At 38.1% G+C, this 13,503-nt stretch overlaps 1 protein-coding gene across 1 annotated transcript; it reads left to right on the top strand.

Annotated features, from left to right (window-relative positions):
* The first annotated feature begins 1,147 nt into the window (after positions 1-1,147).
* On the top strand, positions 1,148-9,902 carry LOC114245327 (proton-coupled amino acid transporter-like protein pathetic). The gene is made up of 8 exons (XM_028177463.2): positions 1,148-1,556; positions 4,108-4,258; positions 5,259-5,380; positions 5,462-5,546; positions 6,072-6,316; positions 7,758-7,970; positions 8,682-8,851; positions 9,615-9,902. Exons 1-8 carry the CDS (start codon positions 1,465-1,467, stop codon positions 9,863-9,865), a joined length of 1,329 nt encoding a protein of 442 aa, XP_028033264.2. The 5' UTR covers positions 1,148-1,464; the 3' UTR covers positions 9,866-9,902.
* The last annotated feature ends 3,601 nt before the right edge of the window (positions 9,903-13,503 follow it).

Raw genomic sequence — 13,503 nt, 5'->3', positions numbered from 1 at the left:
ACATCCAAAGCGCAAAACATGTTGACGATTTGTCGACAGTACATTTTAAGCTTTTTGAACATAAAAGACAACGCTTCGAATATTTAGAAGCATGTAAAATAAGCCGCAAGCGTGTCGGCAAGACACTAACCTCATTCGCTGTTCAAAATAATTTTCAAACAAATTATTTATAATCAACTGTATAAATAGTCAAAATTACTCTTTATGTGTGCATATTCGAGGTGTTTCTAAAGTGTACATAATTTGTTAACTCGTGTGACAAATGGTTAATTAGTAATTGAATGTCTTCTTTTACTTTGTTAGCTGTTCAAAAAAAAACATTTGTTGTGTTAATTTTTTTTTGTATTACAACAATGACGCTGTTTTGGTCTTCTAACAAGCGAGATTCATTGTTAGGTAAACGAACGCTATGAGTGTCCGTACTTGTGGTTTTGAACTTGTATAAATGCAATCATGAAAAAGTCGTTCAAAAATTTGGACAAATATTTATTGATGTTCGAATGGTTAACGAGCAACTTAAGATATTTACAAAACTAGATGACCTGGCAGACTTCGTAGTGTCTCAATCGATAAATAAAAGACCTAAACTTTTATATAAAATAAACTAAAACAAACAAAGAATCCGTCCGACGAGGGACACATCAACGGAAAAACAAAATTGTTATTTTTATTTAATTCCGTGAATTTTCATATTTCACCTTACCTTTTAAACCTTCTCTAGATTTCCACAAATAATTGAAGACCAAAATTAGCCAAATCGGTCCAGCCGTTCTCAAGTTTTAGCGAGACTAACGAAAAGCAATTCATTTTTATACATACAGATAGATAGATAATCTAATCAATTCCGTATGGAAAACACAACAGGGCAAAAATCACTATTGTTGGTAGATTCTTCAAAATTATTAATAGTTTCAAGTACTCGTTTGCAGAATACGGCTATCGAACATATGTCCTATAACACCTTCGTAGAATTTTAGTTCGGTTTTTGGCTTCGTTCCGGTCGAAATCCAAACGAAGTGGTAGATGATTGTACAAAGAGGCCGAACGAAGGCCTTTCAAGGGCACGATATTCAGCGATGAAGTATGCGACTCAGAAGAAGAAGAGCTTCAGTTCTTTCTTAAATAGCTTAAAGAATTGATGTATTGTGAGCATGTCTCATAAGAGTCAGATAAAATCTTGAAGTCCAAGAGAAATTTGGAGCCCAAATAAGCCGCGCGGGTGAAATCTAAACACAAACAACAATCGTCTATGACGCAAATTTTATCTTAATTTATCGCAGATAACCGAGATTGTCGCAATAAAACAATTACATCAGGACAGACGTAGAAGTATTAAAATGTCTTTTGTACATAACTAGCACATTTTGTTTCCTGATTTTAATGGAGTCGCTTTCTGTCGAGTTCCAAGCCATTTGGAACATTAAGTTTTCGTAACAAAATCGATATAAGTTATCTATTGAACAAATGTATCCTAAACTAGAAAAAATGAGTGGGAAGACTGTTAAGGAAGACGAATACAATCCGTATGAACATCGTAAAATCGAGAAGCCAAATTCGTAAGTAATTATATTATGATTTACATAATAATAAATATTTCAAATAAATAGACAATTACAAAACAGTAATTTTTTTCGGTCTTTGCAAGTTATGACATTTTTCAGACATGACACTTTTAATCATTAATAATAACACTCATTATGAGCACTCCCATATCACTTCGGTTAAGCCGGCTACCTTGCCATAGCAGGGGTTCCAGGAGCACCCTCGGTATTGCCAGACCATCAGGTGATCTGGCGTGCAAGAGAGCTAAGTTGTGGAGGTACTCATGGGGTCCACCGTCAGCCCCCTCGTAAATATTACTAGCTAGCTTCCGGATGAACTCCTCGAGTGACTCCACACCCAGATCCGTTGGACCGACTGGCCAAGTGGTGCATAATGCGACCTAATTGTAGCGTTGTCGATTGACCGCTACGAAACCCGAATTGCTGGGGTCTGAGAAAGATGTGCGGCGACAACCTTCTTAGCAGCAGCTGCTCGAACAACTTGCGGACGATAACTGTGGGCTTTCTCCTATTCTTACCGGGCTTGGGCAGGGTTGTCAGCTTGCCCAATTTCCAAATTCCCCCCGTAGGCAGTATGAAATTGAGCAGCCGTGTCATATATAATAAGACTGCTTCGGGGAAGTGGAAGAATGCTAGCGTAGCGATACCGTCCGCACCCGGTGCCTTGCACTTCTTCATCCGCTTGGTGGAGAGGCGCAATTCAACGGGAATGATGAATTCATCATCTCCCAACGGTGGCACCGGGAAGGAGAGTAGGCTTACTACGCTCTCTTCCACCTACTGGTGGAATGCGGCCTCTTGAGGGTACAGAGTCATTTGGAGCGAACTGCCGCCCCAGCATTTTAGCCAGGATATCGGCGTGGGCCTAAGCCGAGAAGCATCGATTACCCCTCTCATTCCCTAGTGGACAAATGAGGGCAGGCTAATTTGAGAGCCGGCAACAAAGCCGGGGGGGATACGGAGAATGGCTCCTTCATCCGCTTCTCTCAGGCATATTAAGGGTACAAATTTTCGTCGCCAGCTCCGCTTCCAGCTCATTAAGCTTGAGCTTAATCCTGGGCCAACGCAGGTGCCCTTCGCAAACCTTTAGTTACTAATTTACAACCATGTATTTAATTAAATGTAATTTTCCATAGACAGTAGTTTGTTTTAAAAATCGTCATCACTCATGTGGTGTTAATTAATTTAAAGTGTCAAACGTAAATTTGAATTTCATAATTAAAGCGTATGATGAGTTCGGTCACTGAATAGTTCCTAATTAACAAAACTACGCCAGTTATTTCGACACAAACACAGTGACTTTGAGGAATTTAACAAATAAATTCTACTTAATTACCCATTTACAGTTAATGACTATAAAATGCAATGGATCTGTTTTAAAACTAAATTGATGAAGCTATTGTGATTACAAAGATTTTACTAGGTTTTTTCAAATTTATAATATACCACAGCACCAACTTCATTAACTTTTGTAATCTATACTAATACTAATACTAATACTAATAATATTATAAAGAGGAAAGATTTGTTTGTTTGTTTGTTTCGAATAGGCTCCGAAACTACTGGACCGATTTGAAAAATTCTTTTTCCATTAGAAGCCGACATTGTCCCTGATGAACATAGGCTACTTTTTTAATTTTTTTTTTATTTATTTTTTTGGTTTCATGTGTGTTTTAATGTTTCCGAAGCGAAGCGAGGGCGGGTCGCTAGTGAATTAGATAAATGCACTGAGAATACAAAGACGTCTAAAATAAACTCTACTAGTTACTAAAAAAAGCGTTGTTAACTTGCTCTATCACTTATTTTCTTTACTATGCTGATACGATAGAGATAAAAAAGTAAACACTAGTTTTTTTTTACAAAAAAACCGATGTCATATAAGTTTTTTTTATTTTCTGAATGTCTTCATGAAGTCATATAACTGTAGGTCAGAGGCTTATGTGAGTACGTATAGATAATTTTCCATTCTTGATCCACATTAGTGGTATCTTAGCTTAAATTGTCCTTGATGGTGATGGTCAGATAAAATAAATCTTAAACTAATCTTAAAAACGCCTATATTTCTCTTAAAGCATATTGTATTATATAGCATGTATGCACTACCACAATATCTCTTTCCGTGGGTATCGTAAAAGGCGACTGAGACATTCACCGAAGAACGAACAATAGCGTTCTTTGAGCGTTATACCAGCGCATTGTGATTGTCATCTGGCCGCACGGATAAGCTTCACCATTCTGCCTATTTCTGCTGCGAAGAAGTCATGCTCACCAGCTAAAGGACTATTATACACTACAATTGAGACTTCGTCATTATGTCTAAAGGATCATCCGTCTATGCAATAAAAATCTGGACAGATCAACATTAAATAAGCTTTGTATCTGTGGTTTATACAATAAAAACATAATTTTGCATATAGTACAACTCTTGGAATTTCATGTTACGTATTACTCAAGTACTTACAATCATTTACATAATTTTTATAGAAGTTTTTCCATTAACTAATGTAAATTGATTACCATATGTGTCTCGTCATGCAATCCACAGAGATATCAGGTCATCAGCGAATCTGATTAAATCTTCGTTGGGCTCTGGCCTACTTGCTATGCCACTGGCTTTCTCCAATTCGGGCTGGGCAGTTGGCATAATTGGAACAATCGTCATTGCATTTGTTTGTGGACACTGTGTGCATATATTTGTAAGTTATATTTTTTATCTCATCAATTACGTATATTGTTATCAGAACCAATTAACCCACAGACACAGCCCACTGAGTTTCTCTCCAGATTTTCTAAGTGGGTCGCATTTCCAATCCGGTGGTAGATTCTGCGAAACACTGCTCTTGTTAGGGTCAGTGTTAGTAACATCGTCAGGTTTGGGTCCCGTGAGCTCACCTTCTTGTTAGGTTACGCTGACATAGCCTCTCAAGGCTATCGGCTTATATAGGAAAAAAAAACAAAACCAAATTACTAGTGATGGACATTTATTATAATAACAATATACATATAATAACATCTTGGAGATTATACAACAAAAATCTTGGAGATTATACACGGTCATTCGTGCATACCTATATTGCATACTTATATATGAACATACGTACAAATATATACATATTATTCAGATCAAAAGTCAGAAACGAACCCAAGACCCAGAGGTCAGATTCGCAAACTACTGCACCACCGAGTCAGATAAAGCTCGTTACATTTACGTACACTTTTCTAAGATGGACTAGGAGGGTTATATGCTAAGTATAAGTAACAGAGATCACGTTCTAATTAATTAGTGACAAGCAAATCTCTTGAGTGGTGACCGTGTACCGGAAGACGTAGCGTGGATAGGCGTTCGACAATATGAACGAACGACCAAGTGAGGTTCGCAGGGATCTACTAGATGCAGGCAGCGCAGGACCGATCTTTGTGGCGAGCCTTGGGGTAGGCCTAAGTCCAGTAGTGGCCGTCTGTGGGCTGGTAGAATAGAACCGAAGCAAATCTCTCTACGTCATTACGAAACGATCTCTTTATGGGCAAAATAATAATCAAAGCAAATCGAAATGTTTTTGCCTAATTACTGTTAGGAACTAGAGTCAGCATTACGGATAAGCGACTCACGTTGTTACTATTATGAAGCAGACATAGCTGTTATCTTATTATTTGCTAAATATAATTAATGTTACTGTAATCATTTGTCATTTTCAGGTGAAAACATCAAGAGGATGTTGCAAGCTCGTGCGACGACCTCTTCTAAGCTACTCGGAGACTTGCAAAGCTGCATTCGAGCATGGACCAAAGTCGTTACGACCTTTCGCTTTTGCTGCACAGTAATCACAATATGAATACAATTTGTGAACTTCTTCTCCAAACAATTCTCAGTTGATTCATAATTTTGTTTCCTTTTTTAGATTATTTTCCGAATTTGCCTTATTCTTCACCTACATCGGTGTTTGCTGTATTTTTACCGTCCTAATTGCTGATTCTTTAAAACAGGTTTGTATTACTAAGAAACTTTCAACACTCAACAACACATTTAAAATGAATTTCAATCTATCCCATCTCCATCAGTATAATAATACTCATCTTGTAGTTCTACAAGACTCCATATCGACGCTTGCATACCAGAAAATATTGCACATATTAATAATAATAATAATAAACTTCTTAAATCATTTATTTGCAGTGACTCTAATAGACATCTCAACGTGAACACCGCGATATTTCTTTATAAGTAAGGTTGAAGTTGCAGTAACAACATAATTGAGAAATTGTCAATAAATGGTTATTTCACCCTTTAAGTCTGACAGCATAGTGCTTCACTAAAATAAATAATAATATAGTCGAGGTGTGCCATTGATTAGTGATGCGCAATATTGAAATGTTTTAATTTTAGAGCCAATTTTTTTACGAGTATAAAAAAATAAAATAAAAATACAAGCTACCACCAATATCTTTGTTTTGTCTATTCTATTAGTATTGTCTATTATTAGTGTTGTATCTAATTTGTTTCATTTTCAGTTGTTTGATGAATATGTCACTACAACAGTCCTGCCTGTGGAATATTATTGTTTAATCATACTCGTGCCACTTTGCCTGATGGTACAGATCAGGCACTTAAAATGGTTGGCACCGTTTTCATTGATAGCAAACATTCTACTGATTGCAACTTTCGTTATCTGCATGTACTATATATTTGGAGACGAAATAAATTTTACTGATAAAAGAATCTCAGGAGATCTGTCTAGATTCCCGGCTTTTTTGTCGTAAGTATCATTCTGTCAATTTATCAGAGGGTTTTTTTTTTGTTGCATTAACGCGATTTGTGGATACTAATACAATTTTGATAGTTTCTCTTTTTAAAAAAATATTTACTGACGAGTAGTTGATAGACTTGTATAAATACTCAAATCAAAAAATGTAGATCATATCATTTCAAATTCAAATTCGAATTCAAAATCATTTATTTCAACTTAGATGTCAGTATGACACTTGTTGAATGTCAAAATACATATAAAAATGTTAACTCTACCACCGGTTCCAAAAAAAGCCACAGTCCTGAGAAGAACCGGCGAAACAAACTCAGCACTCAGCGGGCTTTTTTTGTTTTTTCTAAAATATTTTCTTTTTTTTAAATAAATAAAAATATTTACAATAAAGGAAAAAACAAGTCAAAAAATACAATTAAAAAAATAATAATAATAATGAAAAATGAAAAGGCCAGGAGCGAGCGCCTCATTCCCACGTAGTGCCATTTAGTAAAATTAAATAATCCTTAACTGTATAATATGCCTTGTTGCACAAACGTTCCTTGACAGTTTTCTTAAATCTATGAACAGGTAGTAATTGAACGTTTAGTGGGATCTTGTTGAAAAGTTGTATTTAGGCCAGTGATCGATATTTCGATATTTCGCATTGTGATAGTTTAACGAGATAGCTTAAAGAGCTGGTTTCGCCTTATACGTATATATTATGGCATTGAAAGAACACCGCTGGTTAATAGTTGATAAAAATACACACCATATCACATGATATTCAGATAGAATTTCCAAAGCTGTATTATTCACGAAAACTATCAAAGTAGAAAAATCTATTATCTTTTCCAATTATGACAGTTCCTTATAGCTTGACCATTGAATTTAATAAATAATAGTTTAAAATAACTAACAAAATACGCTTTTATAGAAAATCCAACTAAAACTAGAAAATAAACTTTAATAAATTTGAATTACAAATAGTGTAAGAAAAAATTATTTTATTGTAACAAAATGCGTGGGGTGCATGGTATCAGTAGTTATATATATTTTATGAACAGATATGAATAGAAAAGTTATTTTGATTATATCTTGAAAAGCACCCCACGCTTTTTTACAATAAAATCATTTTTTCTTACACTGTTTTTAATTCAAATTTATTATAATTTGTTTTCTATTTTTTGTTGGATTTTCTATAAAAGCGTATATTGTTATTTTTTTTAAACTATTATTTATTCTTCATTTTTTAGTTGAATTTAAATTTTTTCAATTTTTTTTTTTTTTATTATAGAATTGTCATCGGTTCTTAATAAGGATACCAAATTTCGAGTTAATCCGACGTTTTAAAGGGGGTCAAAATCATGTTCAATGATTCCGTTACAAACATACTTACTAACAAACATACATCTGAAGCTAATAAAAGCGTATTAAAAACAACTCAACCATCTTTCAGCACGGTTATATTTGCGATGGAAGGCATCGGAGTAGTGATGCCAGTTGAAAATACAATGAAAAAACCGCAGCATTTTCTAGGGTGCCCTAGTGTCCTCGTCGTAGCCATGTCGACTATCATGCTCCTGTATTCTATTCTTGGCTTATTCGGGTACTTCAGATACGGAGATGTACTTAGAGGATCTATAACACTGAACCTACCTATTGACGACTGGTAATACATTTTGTTATATATTTATATTACAGTGCGTGATGATAGATGATCTCACAGTTCCACTGAATATATTCGATTACTGAAACTCAAATATGAAAAAGATTCAAAGTCTACACAGAACTATTATAGGGTTACACGGTTAAGATCCTTCAGACTGAAGTATTACGGCAGAAATATACCAGAAATAGATGCAAATATATAATACATTATTGCACATTGAGAAAAGGGATGTTTGAAGTCGTCGTAGCCCAAATGATAAGACACCTGGTGCATTCGTATCAAGCGATGCAACTGTGCCAATGTTCGAATCCCGAAGGCGGATACCAGTTTTTCTAATTAAATATGTATTTTACAAATGTTCACGACGAATTGCCACGATTAAAAAATATCATCGTGTAATGAAAATCAAACCGGCAAAAATAATAATTTGCCTAACTACTAGTGGCAGGGCGTCTTGTAAGCCTGTACGGGAAGGTACGACTACCCTGCGTATTTCTGCCGTAATAAGTTTCGGTTTGGAGGACGGGGCAGCCATCGTAATGTAAAACTGAGACTTTGAAGTAAAGTCTCAAGGTGGGTGGCGGCATTTGCATTGTTGATGATTGCATTGTTGATGACTATGAACTCAGGTGACCACTGAACACTTGGTAAGCCGTGGTGAACTCGTGCACCAATCTAAACAATAAAACATCAAAAAACTTCTCATTACAGGCCAGCCGTGTGCGCTAAAACTTTTATAGCACTATCAATATTCTTTACATACCCACTTCACTTCTTTGTGGTATTAGATATATTCACCCGATATGCGGAACCACACATCAAGAAGGAGTATCGTAATTTTGCACAAATACTCGCCAGGACCTCTTGCGTTTGGATTTGTGGTGCGTATTACTAGTTTTCAAGTAAACAGAGATTATAAAAGAAAATTGGAAAAAAGTGGGACAAAAAAACAAAGATATCGGAAAGCATTAAATCCCTCCTTTTAATTTGGCTTAATAACTGATCCCAATATTCTGTGGCGAGTACTGCACTTTAGACTTGTCCATTTTTCATTATTTCTAGTTGTGTGGCTTCCATTAAGCAATTTCCTATGCTTTTTTTTCAATTCATGATGCGATGACTAATCAATACAAGATGGATTTTGGTAACAAGACATATTACGAGCTGGAATCCATTACCTCGAAAAGAAATTAGCATATATTTTAATTCGACTCCTTTTCTTAAGGCTAGTGACGATATTCTCGCTGTGGCGTCTTAACACCTGATGGACCATAAGCCAATGTGCCATTCAGGAGCAATGAAAAAACCCAACGTAACTAAGGTACTCCATAACAATGAACTACACTGGGCTGAGACTTAATAAAACGCTGTCAGTGTGAAAGTGGTAAAAAAGAGGTGATGAGATCAACTCAAACAATACCTCAGAGTACTTCCCAACAGTAGGGCATACGGTTCAAAAGCATTAACTGTCTCTCTCGGAGATTTTAAGCGACTGAAAAATGCTTGAGTGGTGGATACATCCAACAATCACAACTGTTGACCAAATTTAAAAAGGCACCCCAGTATATATGGAACTTCGCATATTTCGGTACTCCAACGTACAATTAAAACTCCAAGTAAAAAAGCTTCAATTTATTCTTTAAGGTGGAATTGGCATAGCATTGCCTATGCTGGAACAGATCATCAACATTGTCGGAGCACTGTTCTACTCCATATTGGGACTCATAATACCAGGTGTAATCGAGACAGTATTTAGATGGGAAGATCTGGGCAGATGGAATTGGGTTTTTTGGAAAAATCTATTGATTGTCCTCTTTGGTGTCTGTTCTTTAGTATCAGGCTGTACTGTTAGTGTCATGGATATTATAAATATTTTAAATAAAAAAACTGTTTGATATTAAAGACTTTTACAATCTCTAAAAGTCTAAGTAAAGGAACTGAATGAAATTATACAAGTGTTTTCGTTTGTTTTCAAGAATTTAGATTTAGCTTAATTTGGAATTATTGGATACAAAAATATTCCTTCATAAAAAAATCTGCCCCAACCAGTACATCTTTTTTATGTGCAACATTAGAAATCAACACATATTTCCTATATTTCATTTATGGATAAAATAATAATAATAATAACAGCATTTTGTTCTTAAGTTTATATATTACGTGCAATTCTTAGCATGAAGGAAAATCTCTTGTTAAAGACTTAACTGAGGCATAACAAGATCTTCTTGATAAACCGGAACGCACAACAGATTTACATTGAATACTTTGCTGATAGTGATCGCTCTAAATACTGAGCAAAGTTAACGTCAGAATCCATTGTATTCTCAAATATAATATACAACGATGTAAAGATTTGGTATGTATAAAAACACTCCAAGCCTATTTAAATATCAGCAAAGATGACCTGAAAGTTGTTTTTTTTGGTATATCAACAATACATACTACTAAAGAACGTCTTCTTAAAAGTCATCAAGAATCCCGCAAAAACCATGACCTTGTCGTGTACTGTTACGTAGTACGCATCAGACATAAATGAGACTACACCTAAATTCGTCAACTAGTTATATGAATTGATATTGATTGCCTTAACGATTGGCCTTAAATATGGCAATATTGGCGACGCTATTCCAGTCGAAGTATCGACTGAGATAAAAAATTATAGCTCCAAATAGTAGACTATGTAATATTCAGTTTGCGAATAGCTGGTGGTCCACAATTTACAAGTACCTCATACACTCTCAGTCGAGGTTGTTATGTTTCTAGTTTTCATTGATTTTTTTTGTAGATTCTAGGATACCATAACGCTTTTTAATTGTTATTAAAATTATTATTACATTAAAATGGAGGATGGCACTCTATAAAAATTGCATACGCCCCGTCATGACCTATGCAAGTGTATTGTTCGCTCACGCAGCCCACACCAACTTGAAACCCCTTCAAATTATTCAATCCCGTTTTTGAAGGATAGCCGTCGGAGCACCATGGTTCCTAAGGAACGTGGATCTCCATGATGACCTGGAGTTTGACTCAGTCAGTAACTATCTACAGTCGGCATCATTGCGCCACTTTGAGAAGGCGGCACGACATGAGAACCCTCTTGCCGTGGCCGCTGGGAATTACATACCCGATCCTGTAAACCGAATGGTCACTGTCCTCGTCGAACCCGTCGCTTGTGAGGAAGGGCTCCACGAGCGAATTAAACAATAGATACAGCCCACTGAGTTTCTCGCCAGAGCTTCTCAGTGGGTCGCGTTTCCGATCCGGTGGTAATATCTGCGAAGCACTGCTCTTGCTAGGACCAGTGTTAGCAACACTTCCGGTCTGAGCCCCGTGAGCTCACCTACATGTTAGGGTGAAGCTGAAATAGCCTCTCAAAGCTATCAGCATAGGTAGGGGAAAAAAAGGAGACTGACCAACAGGCGGCTCGGCTATTGATGAACGGTCTATGGCCATTCATTCATGGCCATGGCCATGGACAATACTGGGCACTATATAACAGGAGAAATACTCTTTTTCAAACTAGTTTGTAACAGAACTTATGAAAGGCTCACCGTGAAGGGCTGGTTGGTACGAGACATTAACCCTAAACCTGAACCCTAAACGACTCCAATATGGTGTGGACGCTCATTTATGTTTCCACTCCGTCACTATTTTTAAACAACGTCAAATCAAAACCTTTTAAATTGAATTTTTTTTTTTTTTTTTATAACAACTAAGAGGCAAACGAGCAAGACGGGTCACCTGATGGTAAGTGATTCACCGCCGCCCACGGTCACCAGCGTTTACGCCAGTGCGTTGCCTACCCTTCAGATAAGAATATGCTCTTTTCTTGAATAACCCAATGTCGCAGTTGTTGGGGAAGACCGCTGATGGCAACGAATTCCAGAGATTTACTGTGCGTGGCAGAAAACTGTTTTTAAAACGCATTGTAGTGGAACGCCAACCATCCAGATGGTGCGGATGATAGTTCCGGCGAGACGATCGGTTGCGAAAATCAGCGGCTTCTATTAAATTGAACAACTCCTCGGAACACTCCCCATTGTAAATTTTGTAAAGTATGCATAGGGAAGATAGATCCCTACGCAGTGCCAAAGGATCTAGCCGATCGGCAAGTACAGGATCGTCGACAATCCGAGATGCCCTACGTTGGATTCGGTCAAAGGGAGATAGCTGATAACCCGGAGCCCCGGCCCAAAGGTGGCAACAATACTCCATGTGAGGCCGCACCTGCGCCTTATACAGCTTAAGGCGGTGAGCCGGCTTGAAGTACTGTTTGGCCCTGTTGAGTACTCCGAGTTTTTTGGAGGCCATTTTAGCCTTACTCTCCAAATGACCGCCAAACTGGACAACACTCGAAATGTCTACGCCCAGAATGCCCATGTTCGGCTTGGCACAAAGGTGAGTGTTTCCGAAGAGTGGCGATGCGACAAAGGGGGCTTTTTTAGCGGTGAACGCGCAAACTTGAGTTTTAGAAGGGTTAAACTGGACTAGATTTAGTCCCCCCCAATCGGAAATCTTCACAAGGGATGATTCGATTTCAGACACAAGTTTGTTCCGACACTCATCGACGTGATCCCGAGAGATATTGCTGCGGCCGAAATACAGTGCATCCACGGTACTGTCATCCGCATAGCAATGAATGCCACTGGTATGCAACAAATCATTGATATGCAGAATGAACAATGTCGGGGATAACACGCAGCCTTGGGGAACACCAGCATTTACGGTCCGGGGGTCCGAGCATGAGCCGTCTACGACGACTTTAACTCTCCGTTCCGCAAGGAAACTGCCGATCCACCTACAAAGTCTCTCAGGAAGCCCATAGGAAGGAAGCTTCGATAGTAAGGCTTTATGCCAAACCCGATCGAAGGCTTTCGCAATGTCCAAACTAACGCCTAGTGCCTCACCCCTACTCTCAACCGCCTGCGCCCAACGGTGAGTTAGTAAAGCCAAAAGATCACCAGCTGATCGGCCTTTGCGGAAGCCATATTGGCGGTCGCTGATCAGCTGGTGCTCTTCCAGGTAGCCCATGAGCTGGCGGTTGATTATGGATTCCATAATTTTGGAGAGTAAGGAGGTGATAGCGATAGGCCTGTAGTTGGACGGATCTGAGCGGTCGCCTTTTTTAGGGATCGGGTGTACTAGAGCCGTCTTCCATGAATGTGGGACAACGCCGAGGACATAAGAGTGTCTGAATAAGCGCGTTAAAACCGGTGCCAGCTCTGGAGCACACACCTTCAGCACAATAGGAGATATTCCATCGGGCCCACTCGACTTGTTGACATCCAGGGAAAATAGTGCTTTCCGCACAGCACACTGTGTGAAGCGGACGTCCGCCATTGTGGTTTCACACCTCGGGATGGTAGGAGGAGTGTTCCCCCAGTCGTCAAGAGTCGAGTTTTCCGCAAAGATAGAGCCAAGAAGATTGGCTTTCTCCCTTGCGGAATAGGCTCCCCACGCAAAGGTGGAAGCGTCGACCGACAGAAATTACCCTGGACAGCCTTGGCGAGAGACCAGAACGCACGAGAGCCAG

This window comes from Bombyx mandarina, chromosome 13 (genome assembly GCF_030267445.1).
Source record: "Bombyx mandarina strain Sakado chromosome 13, ASM3026744v2".
Lineage (NCBI taxonomy): Eukaryota > Metazoa > Arthropoda > Insecta > Lepidoptera > Bombycidae > Bombyx > Bombyx mandarina.
The sequence above is the reverse complement of the archived record's forward strand: the minus strand, read 5'-3'. Positions and strand labels throughout refer to the sequence as shown.